Source organism: Lutra lutra, chromosome 4 (genome assembly GCF_902655055.1).
Source record: "Lutra lutra chromosome 4, mLutLut1.2, whole genome shotgun sequence".
NCBI lineage: Eukaryota > Metazoa > Chordata > Mammalia > Carnivora > Mustelidae > Lutra > Lutra lutra.
In genome coordinates, this window is record NC_062281.1 from 50931666 (window position 1) to 50947060 (window position 15395).

The following is a 15395-nucleotide window of genomic DNA, read 5'->3' on the forward strand; positions in this document are numbered from 1 at the left end:
AATGTCCTTCATTTAGAGTCAGACTTGACCTTTTAGAAGAAAATGCCATTTAATGCTGTAAATTATTGAACGGTGCCTTGCAAAATATAAAAAAGAGTTTAGAATAACCATTTAAGTCTATTATTTAGTGACACTCTTCATGATCCCCGAAACCATGACAGACACTAACTTAGTCTTCAGGAAAGGTACTGCTGGGCCTACATATCAACACAATGACAACCATGGCACATTGTGTAAAGCAGTTTTCTAAGGTGAAACTATCTAAGGGTTGAAATCCCCAATCACATTAGAATTCTCAAACCTGGCAGAAATAAGATGACCATAGGATATGGATGTATGGCAGTGACTAAGCTATTATGCTCTGGGAGCAGAAAGGAAAACAATAAAAATAGAATAATCCAGAGGTGGCACAATGGACTATTTTGGAACAACTGGCCAACCAGTTGATTTCTCAGTCCCAGGGACAATGCTACATGAGTACCAGTATAAGAAATGCATTCAGCATCATTGTTAATAGCTACTGTTAGCTATTATTGGTAGCTAACATTGATTATGAAGTAAAAATATACCAGGATAGAGCAAGCACAATGCGGATCATTATTTGCACGTTACTTCATTTAATCCTTAGAACAAACTTATGAGGCAGGAATTAATTTCTTGCTCACTTCATGAATGAGACAACATGTTTTGTGGTATTAAGTAACTCACCCAAGTTTGCACCACTAGTAAAAAGAGAAAAAGAATTAACCATAAATTCAAGCAGAGTGTAATTTATGAGAAATTACTGTGGATAAAATGGTTAGCACTTTGTAAGCTATTTATATCGTCCAACCTCTCCATTCTGTTTTCCTTCATGACAATCTATTTTCATAGGGAACTTCTGACTCTATCCATTAGTGATGGATGCTTACATCTTTTTTAACCAAGTGCAAAAAGTGGAAAAAAAAAAACCAGTAAGAGCACAGATTGTTCAGACTTTCTGTTAGCAAAACAACCATACTGACCTTTTGCACCCTTATATGCCAAACAGATTTTATATAAGACAAATAAGTGATTTGGGGGAATTGTTCAGAGTTAGTTTTTTTGGTGTAGTGAAGAATCATCTGAAAACTTCAAGCTCTATAACTCTTTGGCAGGTAGGACAGATTTATCTATCATCTATTTATCTATCTATCATCTACCTAATCATGTTATTGAGCTATAATTTATATAGAAACTCCATTTTAGGTAGAAATTCTTTATTTTACTCATATTTTAAAAGTATTTAATTTATTTATTTGACAGAGAGAGAGAGAGTGCAAGCAGGGGGAGTGGCAGACAGAGGGAGAAGCAGGCTCCCTGCTGAGGAAGGAGCCTGATGTGGGGCTCAATCCCAGGGGCCTGGGATCGTGACCTGAGCTGAAGGCAGACACTTAATGGCTGAGCCACCCAGGTGCCCCTAGAAATTCTTTAAATGTAGAAGGAAATCCCAAGATAGAAAACACTTAAGAGACTACAATGCCAAAAGAGTTTCATATTGACAGACTAAAAGTGTATATTAATTGAAAACTTTACTCATAGCAATTATGACAGTGTTCTGTATTCTGAAAAAAAAAAAAGAAAAAGCTGTATTAAAAAAATGTCTTTAGGGTGAGCCTGAAGGGTAGCCTGGGGTAGCCACCTTTGGTTGGGATGGAGCCCTGCATCGGGCTCCCTGCTCAGCAGGGTGTCTGTTTCTCCCTCTGTCCTTCAATCCACTTGTGCTCTCCTTCTCTCAAATAAGTAAATAAAATCTTTAAAAAATTTTTTTAGAATTGTCTAAAACTAAAATTTTCAAATAGTATGCAGACTATTTCAATGTTGTCTTTTCTTGATAGTAAATGGGATTATTTTATGCTGCCAGATCTTCAGATCATTTTTAGGACAAGTTATTACAAGCTATTTAATATTTACAATAAAATACTGTGTTTTTAGAAATTATAAAAATGATTTGAGAAAATTATGTTTTAAAATTCATATTTAGTCAGAAAGGCATAACTAATGGAACAACTTGCTTAACTGAGTAGTTGAACATAGCGGTGATGAATGTATGGTTGTGGTCTGATCATCCTTTTTTAGGTAAGGCTGTCTCCTTTCACTTAACTCATAGACTAATATGGCTCCCCTTCCATTTTGCATATTCACACAGTTGGTTATTGAATCTAAATGAATAGTTTATAAATTGTAGTTTGGTCATGAATTTACTCTATGACCTAGGGAAAACCAAAGTCTCTCTAAATCCAAAGAGATGAATTAAGAACACAAATTGAGTATCCACTATGTTTGAGACTTAATGATATTGCCTGAGGATACAATAATACTCAAACCTAAACATTTTCTCTGCATTCATGGAGGAAGAGAGGCAGATATAAATCAAATACTGTCATCACAAAGAAAGACAGCAGTAAGAAGCAGAAGTGCTATGAAGAAACAATGCTGGGTACTGAGAGAGGGGAACAGAAGAAACTAATTTAGTCTGAAAGTGGTGCTCATGCTGAGATCTGAGGGAGGAAGGCAAGTTAACTATGGCAGAGGGAGGAATGAGGAGAAGGAGCAGCATGGGAAAAGGTGCTGAAGGAGGAGGGTCTATCGAGTTCTTGTGGAGTTGGGAAAGGAGCCACACGGCTGGAGCAAACAGAACCACGCTCTCCCTGGGATCCTGAAGTTTCTCCCCTATTAAAAATGTCCATTATGAACTATTTTTCCAAGTTTGCATTTTTATAACTTGGGATTTTTTTGGTTGTTATTTGATTAGAACTCACAATTAAAAAGCTTAAAAGATCTTTATCTCATTTTTGTGTGTGTGGTCTAGTGATCTACAACAGTGGGCCCTTGATCTGCGTATCTCAGAATTTCAATTACCTGTGTTTAGTTAAATAACTCGGCTCCCCACAGCACAAATAGAATTTCAGTTGCCACGTATTAACTATGAGTAATTTCATCAAGCCCAAACTTGGCTGCTGGTGTTTCAGCCCACTAAGCACTGTGCAAATAAGAGACACATCATGATCAGTGATCGGTCATGTCACGTCATTCAAAGCCCGTCTGGTTGCTGCGCATCTGTTGCACACACAGATAGGAACTGTGCAGTTGTATTGTCTCCTTGTTGCCAGTCATAAACCCACATGGCCCTGGGTAGTAGTGGATAATCAAAAGAGGGAACTGGTCCACAAAAATGAAAGTGCAGCAAAGAAGAGAAGTGGAAGTGGAATAATATTAAATGGGATAGAACTGTAGGAGAAACAGCTGAGGACGGCCGACACTCTTCTACTAGAGAGACTCTAGACATCGAGCCAGAGGAACTTTGGAAAAGCAAACATATTGACATAAATGAGGAAGCCAGTTGTGAAGGGATAAAACGGGATGACGATGCCCCAGAAGAAGGGACATTGGCGAAAGAACCACACACTGAAGACCTCTCAGAGATAGTTCACAACGCTAATCATCTACTGTAGCTGCTCCAGCCTTTGAAAGGAGTCTGACACCTCACCCAGGCGCAAGAGGGATGCTAGCTCCATATTGTGCGTTGTACAAGAAGGCAGGCCCTGCTCAAACTACCTTTGGACAGGTCTTTTTACGAAGAGCTAAAAACAGGTTAATTCTGAATATTTTTAGTGTTTCAAATTATAGTGTGCTTAAAACAACTTTACTGTATTTCCCTATTATTTATAACCAACAGTAAGAGAGTTTTTAATGTTTTTACAAACACTTTTAGAGGTGGTGGAAAAATTCTATTTTTCCACTGGTTATTAACATCACTTTCCATGGTTTCCTTTATGATCCAACACCACTATGCAAAACAAGAACTGCCCGTAGTTTTTAACTGAATCTAACCAATCTAACCGACTAACATTGCAACCTGTCATATTGAAAACATGTATTTTAGAAGGTTGGAGTCATTTTCTGAGTTTACAAAACTCTCAGTCGTGAAGAATCCTAAGTCAACAACAGACCCGGAAAACAATATTGGTTCATTAAATTTTTGGAATGTTATTCCAATATTCCATAACCGAACTTTTGGCTCAAGAACCACCAGAGTCCTAAAAAGTCCAAGATGTACTATGCTTTAGTGAGCACAATGAAAATAAGAAAATATGTCTACATTTTATTTTTTGGGACTGAGTAAAGAATTTTCTGTACTTTAAACATCTAGTAAGAATACCTAGGAGTGCAATATACAAAACAGTTAAAAGAATTTAAATTAAAGGGTAACAAGAATGAAAAACTAACATACCGATTGTAGAAATCTTCTCTGTAGTAATCATAGTCAAAGACATAACCACTAAGGAGGGAAACAAAAAATTAGTTGACAATTGTTCAACCACACTAATTTTGGTATTAAGTTATGAGGTTATAACAAGAAACTTATGTTACTTTAAAAAGATTTATTTTTCAGTGTAATTATATATCCAAAGAGTTTTACAAAATAATTTCTACTTGGATATAGTGCCATATCAAACTATCATATGTCTGACAATGCAATGATAATGGTTTGTGTGGTTTCGAATGGAAGATGAGAGGAGGTTGCAAAATAAAAAATTTTAATACTTGTAATGACATATGATTGAAAGCCATTTTTTCAAGACAGGATATAATATAGTTATCCTTTCTTCCTAAGGTATGTACAGTGAGGCTGTACAATGAACAAAAGGTATGGAACAGAAAGGTTTAATGACACATTCGCTATAAGAATGATACATAGAAATGATTTTCCTTAGAAATTCAGCATTTTTTCCATTTAAAAACTTACAATTTCATGCACAGAGAAAAAAAATCCAACTTGGCAGAATCTTAGCAACAGTAATTTAATATTTTAAGGTACTTAAATAGCAATTAATAAGCACATTTCAGTGAAAAGATCAAGCTTCTTAAAGGAATATATAATAAAAACTGTTCCCATCTACTTATATAATTGTTGGAATTTGCAAAGCCCCTTATATGCATTATTTCCTTTTAGTATGCAAAACAATCCTGTTGGATACTGTAACTAGAAGGAATTAAGTTGCAAAGGACCTAAGGGACTTGCTCAACTTTTTATTGCTGGTTAAGTGACAGAGCTGAGACTGGAAAAAAAAAATCTTCTGAATCCATGTCTGGGGCATTTTTCCATGGCACTGTGCAACCCTCCCCAGCTTGTAAGAAATTTGCTCATGATGAATGAAGTATCTATACTATAGGGGAATAATTATTTTTAATGTTTATTCACTATTTTTATTGGTATGAAACATACATAACAAAATTTATCATTCTAACCATTTTAAGTATACAACACAGTGGCGTTAAGTATATTCACAATGTTGTTTAAAGATCACCAATAACCATTTCCAGCATTCTTCATTATCCCAAACAGAAATTCCATACCCATGAAACAGTAACTCCCCATCCCCTACTCCTCCTACCCCTGGCCCCAGGTACTCTCCATTCTGCTTTTGTGAATCTACCTCTTCTAGATACCTCAAGTAAGTGGAATCATACAGTTTTTGTCCTTCTTAGTCTGGCTTATTTCAGTTAGAATAACATTTTCAGGGTTTATCCATACTGTATTTTATATGAGAATTTCATTCCTTTGTATGACTGAAAAATACAATATTGTATATATGTACACATCGCTTTTTGTTTATTACTCTATTGATAGACATTTGAGTTGTTTCCAGCTCTTGGCTGCTGTGAATAGTGGTGGTATGAACATCGGTGTGCAAATATTTGTTAGGGTCCCTGATTTCATCTCTTTGGGGTATCTACCTAGAAGTGGAATTGCTTCATCATAAAGTACTTTTGTTTAACTTTTTGAGGAACCACCATAGACAGGCAAATAATTTTATATTTCCCAATTGATCAATTTAACAGTCCTTCAGTTTGTAACTACTCTTACTTCAGGAGACTTGAAAGAACACATTATTTAATCTTAACAACAACCTATAAGACATAGAGTATTATTCCAATTTTATAGGACGCTGAGCCCTTAGAGATATCAAATGCCCTACACAGTACAGGTTAAATGTTCTAGTACAGGGTAGTCATTCATGCGCTCCTTTGTCAGAATCTGACCAGGACGTGTATGTCAAGAACTGTACTTGGCACTTAGGTTTAGAAGCAAAACAGATGTCTATTTTTGATTATAAGCACCGGTTAGCAAACACAGAGACCTAATCATATTGATCCATTTCCCTGCTATTGCCACTAGCTCACCCCACATCTTACAAACTCCCCAGCGTTTCGTTTCAGCAGAGTTGAGTTTAACCTCTGTCCTCTATTTAGAAAGTCTTGAATCCAGTCTTTCCTTACCTATTTAATCTGTATGTTGTATCTTTTTTCTTTGACAGCAGTGGAGACCAATAAAACGCTAATAAGAAAAATATTTAAACGGGAAATACTTAGAAGTAAATGAATGGGACATAGAGAAACAGAAGTGGAGAACTATTAAGAGAGATTTATCAGGCTGGCCTCTCTGAGGAGGTGACATATGACTGGAGGCTTGAAGAATGAGAAAAGTCCTATCAAGGGCCAGGGGAGAAAAGGACCCAAGGGAAGAGAAAGCACAAAGACACAAGTCAGAAAGACTCTGATGAATTCAGTAAAGCAGGAAGGTTGGTCCAGGGCTACTGCCATCACTCAGATAAGAAATAACAGCGTCCTAGACGACACTGCAGAAAAGATTGAGAGGGTTAGACAGGTTCAGGACACGTTTTGGAAGCAGACTTTAGAGGAAAATCTTGAGTTCGATTTTAGATAAGATAGCATTTGGATGCTTGTGAGACAATCAACAAACACGTTCATGGGTGATTAAATGCTGCTTTACTGAGCAGTCCCGAAGAAAGGGCTTGCTGGGGATATAAGTTTGGGAGTTGAGAGCATGCTGATGGCAATAAAGCCGTTGAAGAGGTGAAATCTGTTTTAGGAGTGGGTGTAGCAGGAGGGAGTAGAGGCTGATCCTAGTTATTCTAGAATTGTAGGGGTCAAGGGAAGAGAAGATAACAAAATAGGTCAGATGTGGGTAGGAGACAGAACTTGAAACTAAGTAGCTCTGGTCAAGTTGTCAACAGGTTTGGTTTCTTCTGAGGCACTTTTTTAACCTTGCAGATGGCTACTGTCTTGCTGTCTCTCCTCATGTGGTTGTCCCTCTGTGGTGTCTGAGTCCTAATCTCCTCTTCTGATAAGAACACCTGTCGTGGGGTGCCTGGGTGGCTCAGTGGGTTGGGGCCTCTGCCTTCGGATCAGGTCCTGATCCTGGAGTGCTGGGATCAAGCCCCGTGTCGGGCTCTCTGCTTGGCGGGGAGCCTGCTTCCCCTCCTCTCTCTCTGCCTGCCTCTCTACCTACTTGTGACCTCTGTCTGTCAAATAAATAAATAATATCTTTAAAAAAAAAAAAGAAAGAACACCTGTCATATTGGTTTAGGACCCACTAACATTTTCATCTTAACTTCCTCACCTCTTTGAAGACTCTCTCTGCCAATATAGTCACATTCTGAGGAACTGGGGTTTAGGGCTTCAACAGGTGAATTTTGGAGGAACACAATTATAACAACATTGAAAAATCTATTTAATCTTTGCAAACTGCCTCTGCAAAGTGGAATAGCACAGTTTCTAGCACATTGTAATAAGTCAGTTAGTTTTTAAATCCTTTTTCATAGAGCTGATATTTAAAACACAGGTTATTTCAATCGAAATTTGGTGATTTTTCTGATTGTGTCATGTTTCACCAGACATTAGTTCATTTAAATAAGTTTAATAGTCTTAATGCTTTAGCACATAACTTTGTTTTTCCTCAGATGCTTAAGAGAGCATTTCAAAGGTTGATGAACTTGATGATGAGAACATTTAATTCAAGATGTATAAATTCATCTTGATTTTTATATTTGTCTTCTCTCTCTTTTTAAACTCCCAAGTGCCAAATATGACACATGAACCAATTAATAAATATGTTATAAATGTGGTTGACAATGATGATTCCATGCATTTCATACCTTCAGGAAATACTTCAATAATTTAATAGCCTTCTGGAAATTTAAAAATGCATGAGAAAAGAGAAATCATTTCTGTTTTTCTTAGTAGCTGCTTAAATTATCTCGCTCAATCTGCTAATTTTTTCTTCAGTCCTGACTGCTGAGACGAATTTGCAAGAACAAGTTGTAGCTGAGCATCCTGAACTACTTGATCTCCAAGCCCCACCGTCTGCTATCAGGAACTCAATTTTACTTGTCACAGTTCAAAATGAAGTGAAATGCACAAACAGACCTCTCTTGGTAATCACGACAAGCCTGTTTTTGTCTTAATGGCTTGGGCTTTTAGCTGAAATGCCACGGCTATAGCTGGCTCAGGTCATAAGCTATAAAATCACGCTGGATTTCCAAGGAAGAAAAGGAGATTCAAAGAAATGAGACGAGATAACCACAGGGCAAGTATGATTTGTGACAATGATGCTTTCCCAGTGTTGCTGCTGCCAGCTCTCTTTTTCCCCCCCTTCCCCAGGTTTTGTCTCTCTTAAAAATCCCTTTCTCTTTCTGTGTGAAACTCTATTTGAAATTACCTGTCAAAAAGATGGCATTTCCAGAAGCCGTATTCAGGTTTTTGAGGCGTTTTATGTACCTCAAGATTTTACTGGAAGGAAAAACATGTCTTTCAAGTTAAAAAAAAAAAAAAAGATGATAGCCTTTCCTTTCCTCATAAACTGTTCTGTTCATGGGCTAATTTACTTTTTCTTTTTTTGAGAAGGGGCTTCTAAGGGAGGGAACTTTGCAGTTTTCATTGTAGCAGCTTTGTTTGACAATCTGGTTCTTAGGTTATTGAAACAAAATGGTCATAAATCAGATGGCACTGATTTAGGCACTTTCTGAGAAGAAACTAAGTCTGGGACGTTAAGGCTTCTGCTGTTTGGAGGCATGCTCTGTGCAAGGGGCAGATATTCAATTTTTTAGAAAAGTGAAACAAGAGTTTTGAATATTTTGCACAAATAATTTATATTTTTTATTTTTAAATCTGGTACACTTTCATGACTTTTATTCTACTTTTCAGTGTACCTTTATTCTAACTGCTCAGTTTCCCTCAAAATTTAATGGGAAATGGGAATTAGTAAAGTAATTGTTTAGAGTTGCACACTCATAGTCTTTATTTTATTACTGAAGATTAAATGACACCAAGTAACTTCCCTGGAATTTAATTTAAGCTTTTTCATTTACAGAAGAAGAAATCACAACTCATTAGGTTTTGCAATATACGAGATCAATTTTATCTAATCCCTTTAAATTCATAAAACCAGCTTCATCTGAATAGACTAATACACACAAGTATTTCTTTTTATTTTCCATCACAGAACTTCATTAAAATATAATCTGAAGAAAATGAATAAACTTCCCAGCACAAGGAGGAAGCATTTTAATGGTTTCATTACAGACATCCTGCCAATAGTAACTCCTACTGAAGCCTTCTCAGTGACTATATCTGGCTTTCCAGCGCTCGCTTCGCCAGCACATATACTGTATCTGGCTTCCCAAATTAAACTGGATAATCAATTACTGAGTATTTTAAGTCAAGCACAGTACTGGGACTTGTGGATAATAATATCAGCAGAACATGGCTTCTAACCTCAAGGAATGTCAATCTAAGTATAAGGGATTAGATAAATACACATATGACTATAATTTTAAACAGAATTTGAAAAATGCCAAAACAGATGTAAAAACTGTTATGAGAGCTTATACGCAGAAGGAATACGATGTGGTTGGTGGGACAAGGTCTCAAACAAGCCTTTGTGAAGGACATGGCATTTGAATTGGTCTTTATAAAGTTAGGAATTTGACAAGTGAATGTTCAAAAGAAGACCCTTCCAGAAGGCCAAGAATTGGTGATAGAAAAATGTGGAATAAATTTGTAGAACAGTACTTTATGAAGATTAGTCTCTGTCATTAGCATAACTTTTCTTCAGAGTACCTGTGGAAGTCATGATTGCAGAAGTCAAAGAGCAGGCTAATGGACTGAATTTCCAGAGCTTACTTCTCCAAGGTTAGTAGAAGTATCCTTAGATGTACCTACAGTATCCAATCTCTCTCTCTCTTTTTTTTTTAAGATTTTTATTTATTTATTTTTGACAGAGAGAGATCACAAGTAGGCAGAGAGGCAGATTGTGGGGTGGGGATGAAGCAGGCTCCCTGCTGAGCAGAGAGCCTGATGCGGGACTTGATCTCAGGACCTTGAGATCATGACCTGAGCTGAAGGCAGAGGTTTAACCCACTGAGCCACCGAGGCACCCTACGATATCCTATTTCTAACTTGTCATAGAATCTGGTGTAGGTTTCCAAATGTCAGAGTATATGTAGCTAAACAGATTTGTAAACTTTGTCAAGATAATATGTGGACAAAAATCTGTCTATGTTCTTTTAGGGAATACATATAAAACTTAAATTTTACTTCGGAGTGTGTGTGTATGTGTGAGTGTGTGTATTGTGGATAGATATTCACACATACATTAAAAGTTCAAAAAGAATGAAAAAAGTTACTTAGTCTAAATTGCATTGACAAGATTGTTTACTACCACGGACTTTGGAATTGAGGAAGGAGGTGAGTGGGAACCTAAAGAATTATGACACATGCATAAAGTTCCTGACTAATTGTGGATCAGGACCTGGGAGCTCAGGAAGATCAGTGACTAAGACATTCAAAAGGGTAAAAACAATCCACTCAGCCTAGTTATGAGTTCTGGTCTCTTACCTGCTGTGAGTCAGATATACTGTTTCACACACTTCAAGGGTAAGTGTGAACCAGTACCTACTATAAGTAAGTTTACTGTGAAACAGTAAACAATTTAATTAAGGTAGGTGTAGATAGTGAGTTCTGGGAGCAAGAGAGAAAAAGGAGGGGAAAATATTATTTTTCTGTCTTCTGACGGAGTTAACCCAGGGACTGTGATTTTGGAAGTATCTTCTTGAATGGGGTATGCTTCTTACCCTTCTTTATGCAGTGTTCTGTTAGGAAAGATGTTTACACATTCCATGTGTAAACACACATGTAAACACAATTCTATAATTGTGTTTATTTTTCCTTTCAGTCTTTTACTCTGGAATAAGTGAAAAAAAAAAGATTCTCTTCAACTCATGATGACTTGATAAAGGTACAATGAAAATGAAAGTTTATTTTTTGCAAACTGCATGACATACTTGGTAAGAGAACTATAAATGTGAAAGCAGGAGAACCAAGAATCTAGCCATTTTGAAGGCCTGGCCTACAGATAAAAGAGTCTTGTCTGGACCAGTGAAATGGTCTCCAAACAGGTATTCCTGATTTCAAGTACATTCCCATCCATCCATGATACCTGTTGCTAGTGACTTGAAAGCATTCTTTTTACAAAATATTAAAAACAAAACAACAACAAACTTTTCAGTTACTCTCCATGCCTCACAAGGTAATATTCAGACTCAATATTCAGTGCTCTCTAAAATGGGGCTCCTTCTTCAAATATTCTTAAAAAATTTGTTTAACTACTTTTTCAACCATTCAGCGTTTTCCTGCACCTACTCTGTGTGGCAGAGAAATGCTCCTTGCTGTCACAGGAAGACATTCTTGGATCTCTACAAAGTCTTCTGCATTAGCCAACTGGTAGCTCAGCGTTTTCCCATTATAGGGTTTTGCTCAAGCTCTCCATCTATCAACACGTTTTATCTTCTTTCAGTTGAATATTATCCATTCTTAAAGGCCAAACTCAAGCCCCACATCTTCCCCAACTATAAAGCCTGTGCAGTGAGACTAAATTCCATGTATTCTGTTACTGTTTTTACATTTACATTTAATTCTCGCTTGTCAGTTTTCTGCTTTTCCTGTCACTTAACTAATCTATATAGATTGATTTCTGATAACTGTCTCCTTCACAAACCAATCTCTCTATTCCATTCATCATTCTTACTTTCCTTCTCCAAACTTAATCTGTCTTAATTTCTTGACACTGGAGTTTCCAGAGTAAAATATTCCAGGAGGACTCATGTCAAAATTCTGTAGAGTATTTTCTCTCTCTTCGTTTTAACTGAATTCATCCATAAATATGCAGATTACATTCTTACAACTTCTTATGCATACTTCTATCTGAACAGATTACAAAACAATTGACCATCCAGGAGTCTATTTCACTAGATTGTGAGTTTTGAAAAAGCAGAGTGTTAGCGCTCACCCATCTGAAATTTTTTGAATTGAATGTTATGTGCCTGTGGCAATTTCTGCAATGATATTTATTGTTATTAGTTTTTGTAGGGAACAAACATCCATATTAGAGTTTTCCAATACCTGAGTATTAATATTGGAATGTTCAGAGCATTATGGGGATGCCTGGGTGGTGCACCCAGATGCCTGGATTAGGCATCTGACTCTTGGTTTTGGCTCAGGTTGTGATCTCTGGGTGGTGAGATCGAGCCCCATGTTGGGCTCTGCACTCAGTGTGGAGTCTGCCTGAGACCCTCCCTTTGCCCCTTTTTCTGCATGCTCTTTCTCTCTCTCTCAAACAAATAAATAAATAAATCGTTAAAAAATGTTTAGGTCATTATGATTGCTATGTTGGGCTAGCCCTTTCTGCCAATAAATTGATAGTTATTGCCTCTTAGTTCTAAATCCATCTTTTTTTTTCTCTCTCTCTTGCTTTGTGATAACGGAGCTGGATTGTATAAACATTGCCGCTTTGTCAGCTGGTGCTAAGTTAGAGTTTGTCAGAGGCATTGGAGGAAAACCACAAGGCAAAGAAGAGGAAGCAGTTTCTTTTTCCAGGGGTCCTTATGCTTTTTCTTCTTGTTTATCTGACACTGCTGTCAGGAGGATGTGGGAGACCCAGTGATGCTCACTGGCACCCCAGCAATACAGTGCCTACCCATCATCCCTAGTCCACCAACACTCCAACCAAACCCATGCCGTGCTGCAGGCTGCAGTCACACCCTCTCCTACAGCGGTGTGACTCTCAGCCTGAGAGAGAGAGGCTCTTCACTGACTCCTTCCCTGGATATGCTCCTTCAGACAAAGAGATAGCAGCTATTTCCTACATTTTCTATTCTAATATTCTTTTAGAGTCTTTTTTTTTTTTTACCCCTTTAAAGTAGTTAACCATGTAATTTTACTAGTTAATAATTCCTCATATTAAATTTTCTCTGTTTAAATTACTGGTGTGGTTTCTGTCTTCTGTCTCCTGACTGAGCCTTGCCTGATACAGCCCTGTTCAGGCGCTCTTTTTTCTACATGTTGAGAATGACAGAATGTGACATATACTAAAAGGGTACATGTTGTCCATTTATAGATAAACTCTTTTCATAGCTTGTATAGTTGATAGTTTTGTTATTATAATTTTCATCTTACTGGATTACAATAATTTTTCTAAAGTTTTTCTTCAAGACTAAATTTATCAACTGCCCATATTCTTCATGGTAGAGTCTAGCTTATAAAAATGTTTTGAGACTGATGTCAAAAGGGATAATAACAATAGTAACAAAAATGTTAATCTAACAATTAACATTTATTGAATGTTTAGCATTTATCACTGTTCTAACTGCCTTGGTATGTCAAATCATTTAATTATCTTAAAAGTCCTAAGAGTTAGTGTTAATATTACCCCGATTGTATAAATGAGAGAACCAAGGCAATGATATCATTAATTAGAGTCCACAGGATAAACCACACATTATCTATAGCTTACCAGATACCGAGTAAGAAATATTAGATATTTTTGCCAATTGCTACCACTAGCAGAAGTAGAAGCCAGGAATGTGCTACCACTACGATAAGGCTAGTGAAATCTTCATGGCATTAACTCAAGTGTAGGGTTTTTAAAAAAGAAGATAATAATTCCATTGGACTCTCACTTTTGAGATCTCCCTGGAAACAGTTTAGCGCTATTTCAGTAAGGTTTCCTAAGGATAATAACCAACTGGAATGCATACAAATGAAAGGAATTAGAATGGCAAGAATCTCAAAAATGATTGTGTATGAAAAAGGTTGAATTAAATAAGGTTGTTTGGTCTAGAGAAGAAAGCCTTTGGGAAAGAAGGCAGATAACTGTTTAAATATTTGAAATGTTGTCTAGTGGAAGAGGCCTTGAATTTATTCCCTGTGGTTCCAGAAGGCAAAACAAGCCTTAAAGAGTAGTAATTACGAGGAACAATGTTACTGCTAAATATAACAAAGAAATAGAATAATGAGTTCCAAATATCTTGAGTGTCTAGTAGTTTTGGAAAGAAAATGGAAACATAAAAAGAAAAATACCATGACAAAACACTGCATGATCTAGTGTAACACAGTGTAACAGACACATGTGCTTCAAGAAGAGCCTGAAAATCATTTGCTAGGGATTTTGTAGTGAAGAGAATTGATGCATTACATAGTTCTGGGATATCTTCCAAGTTGAAATTTCATGATTTTATTAAATCAAATTACTTTGTCAAAGTGTAACATTTAACTCTTCACCTATAGGCTTTGGGAACATGGTGACCTGAATCTGGCTCCTTTTCTGTTGAGCACCAGTTTTGGTCTCCTTGACTCCCCTCAATCAAACGATGCAGAATTAAAAAAGAAATCAAAATTGGACTTTCATATCATCTAGGAAGAAACAGAAAGTATGCTTCTTCCAAAACCTATGGGATGCAGTAGGAACTTAACTCAGGAAAAAGTATGGCTTAGGTGTAGTTCATTGTTAAAGACTAAAGATGGAAAAAGAAAGGAATTCGTCTTAATCTTACTAGAAAAAGAGCAAGACAATAGGCCAAAATAAACTAGGGAGAGGAAATAATGTCAGGTTCAAGTCTGAAAATCTACCAGCATACTCTGACACAAAAACAAATGAAAGGAGAAAAAATATGGTTTTCATCAGTAGATGCTAAAGAGGTATTTGATAATATTAAAAGGCAGTCCTTATGATATATTCTAAATAAAATAGTAAGAAGAGAACTACTTAAATAGATATGTGCCAAAAACAAGAAGGAATATTGAATGATTCTTCCACTCCTCATTGACTTGGTTTACACTCCATCAATTACTACGGTCATGTGTACCTTCATATATATACATGGTTTATTGTTGTAGTCTGTATTTTATCCTCACTGAATTGCCAATTCTTATCCCTAAATGACACATTTGTAGAAGAGATCATCTCCTTCATAATTACTATTCTTCAAAATTTTGTTTAAATATTCTCATCTTTAGATAAACTCTAGAAATATTGTCAGATTTTTTCCACCACTATCATTTTTCTAATAGTCTTTGTCAAAAATCATTTTGTCCCCCTCAAGAACTCTTCAGTTAAAGAACATGACTAAATAGTTGTTAAACATATTTTCATAAATTAAGTTGAGCCTTATGATGTGGGAGTCCAGAATCAAAACAAGGTTAGTAGCTACATTTGTAAAATTTTCTCTGGGTTT

General features: G+C 36.5%; 1 protein-coding gene across 1 annotated transcript in view; it reads right to left on the reverse strand.

The window, feature by feature from the left end:
• RALYL (RALY RNA binding protein like) overlaps positions 1–15395 on the reverse strand; it is a 701413-nt gene that overhangs the window by 79432 nt on the left and 606586 nt on the right. Inside the window, 1 exon segment of the mRNA XM_047725116.1 lies at positions 4253–4300. Within this exon segment, the coding sequence (XP_047581072.1) occupies positions 4253–4300 (48 nt within the window).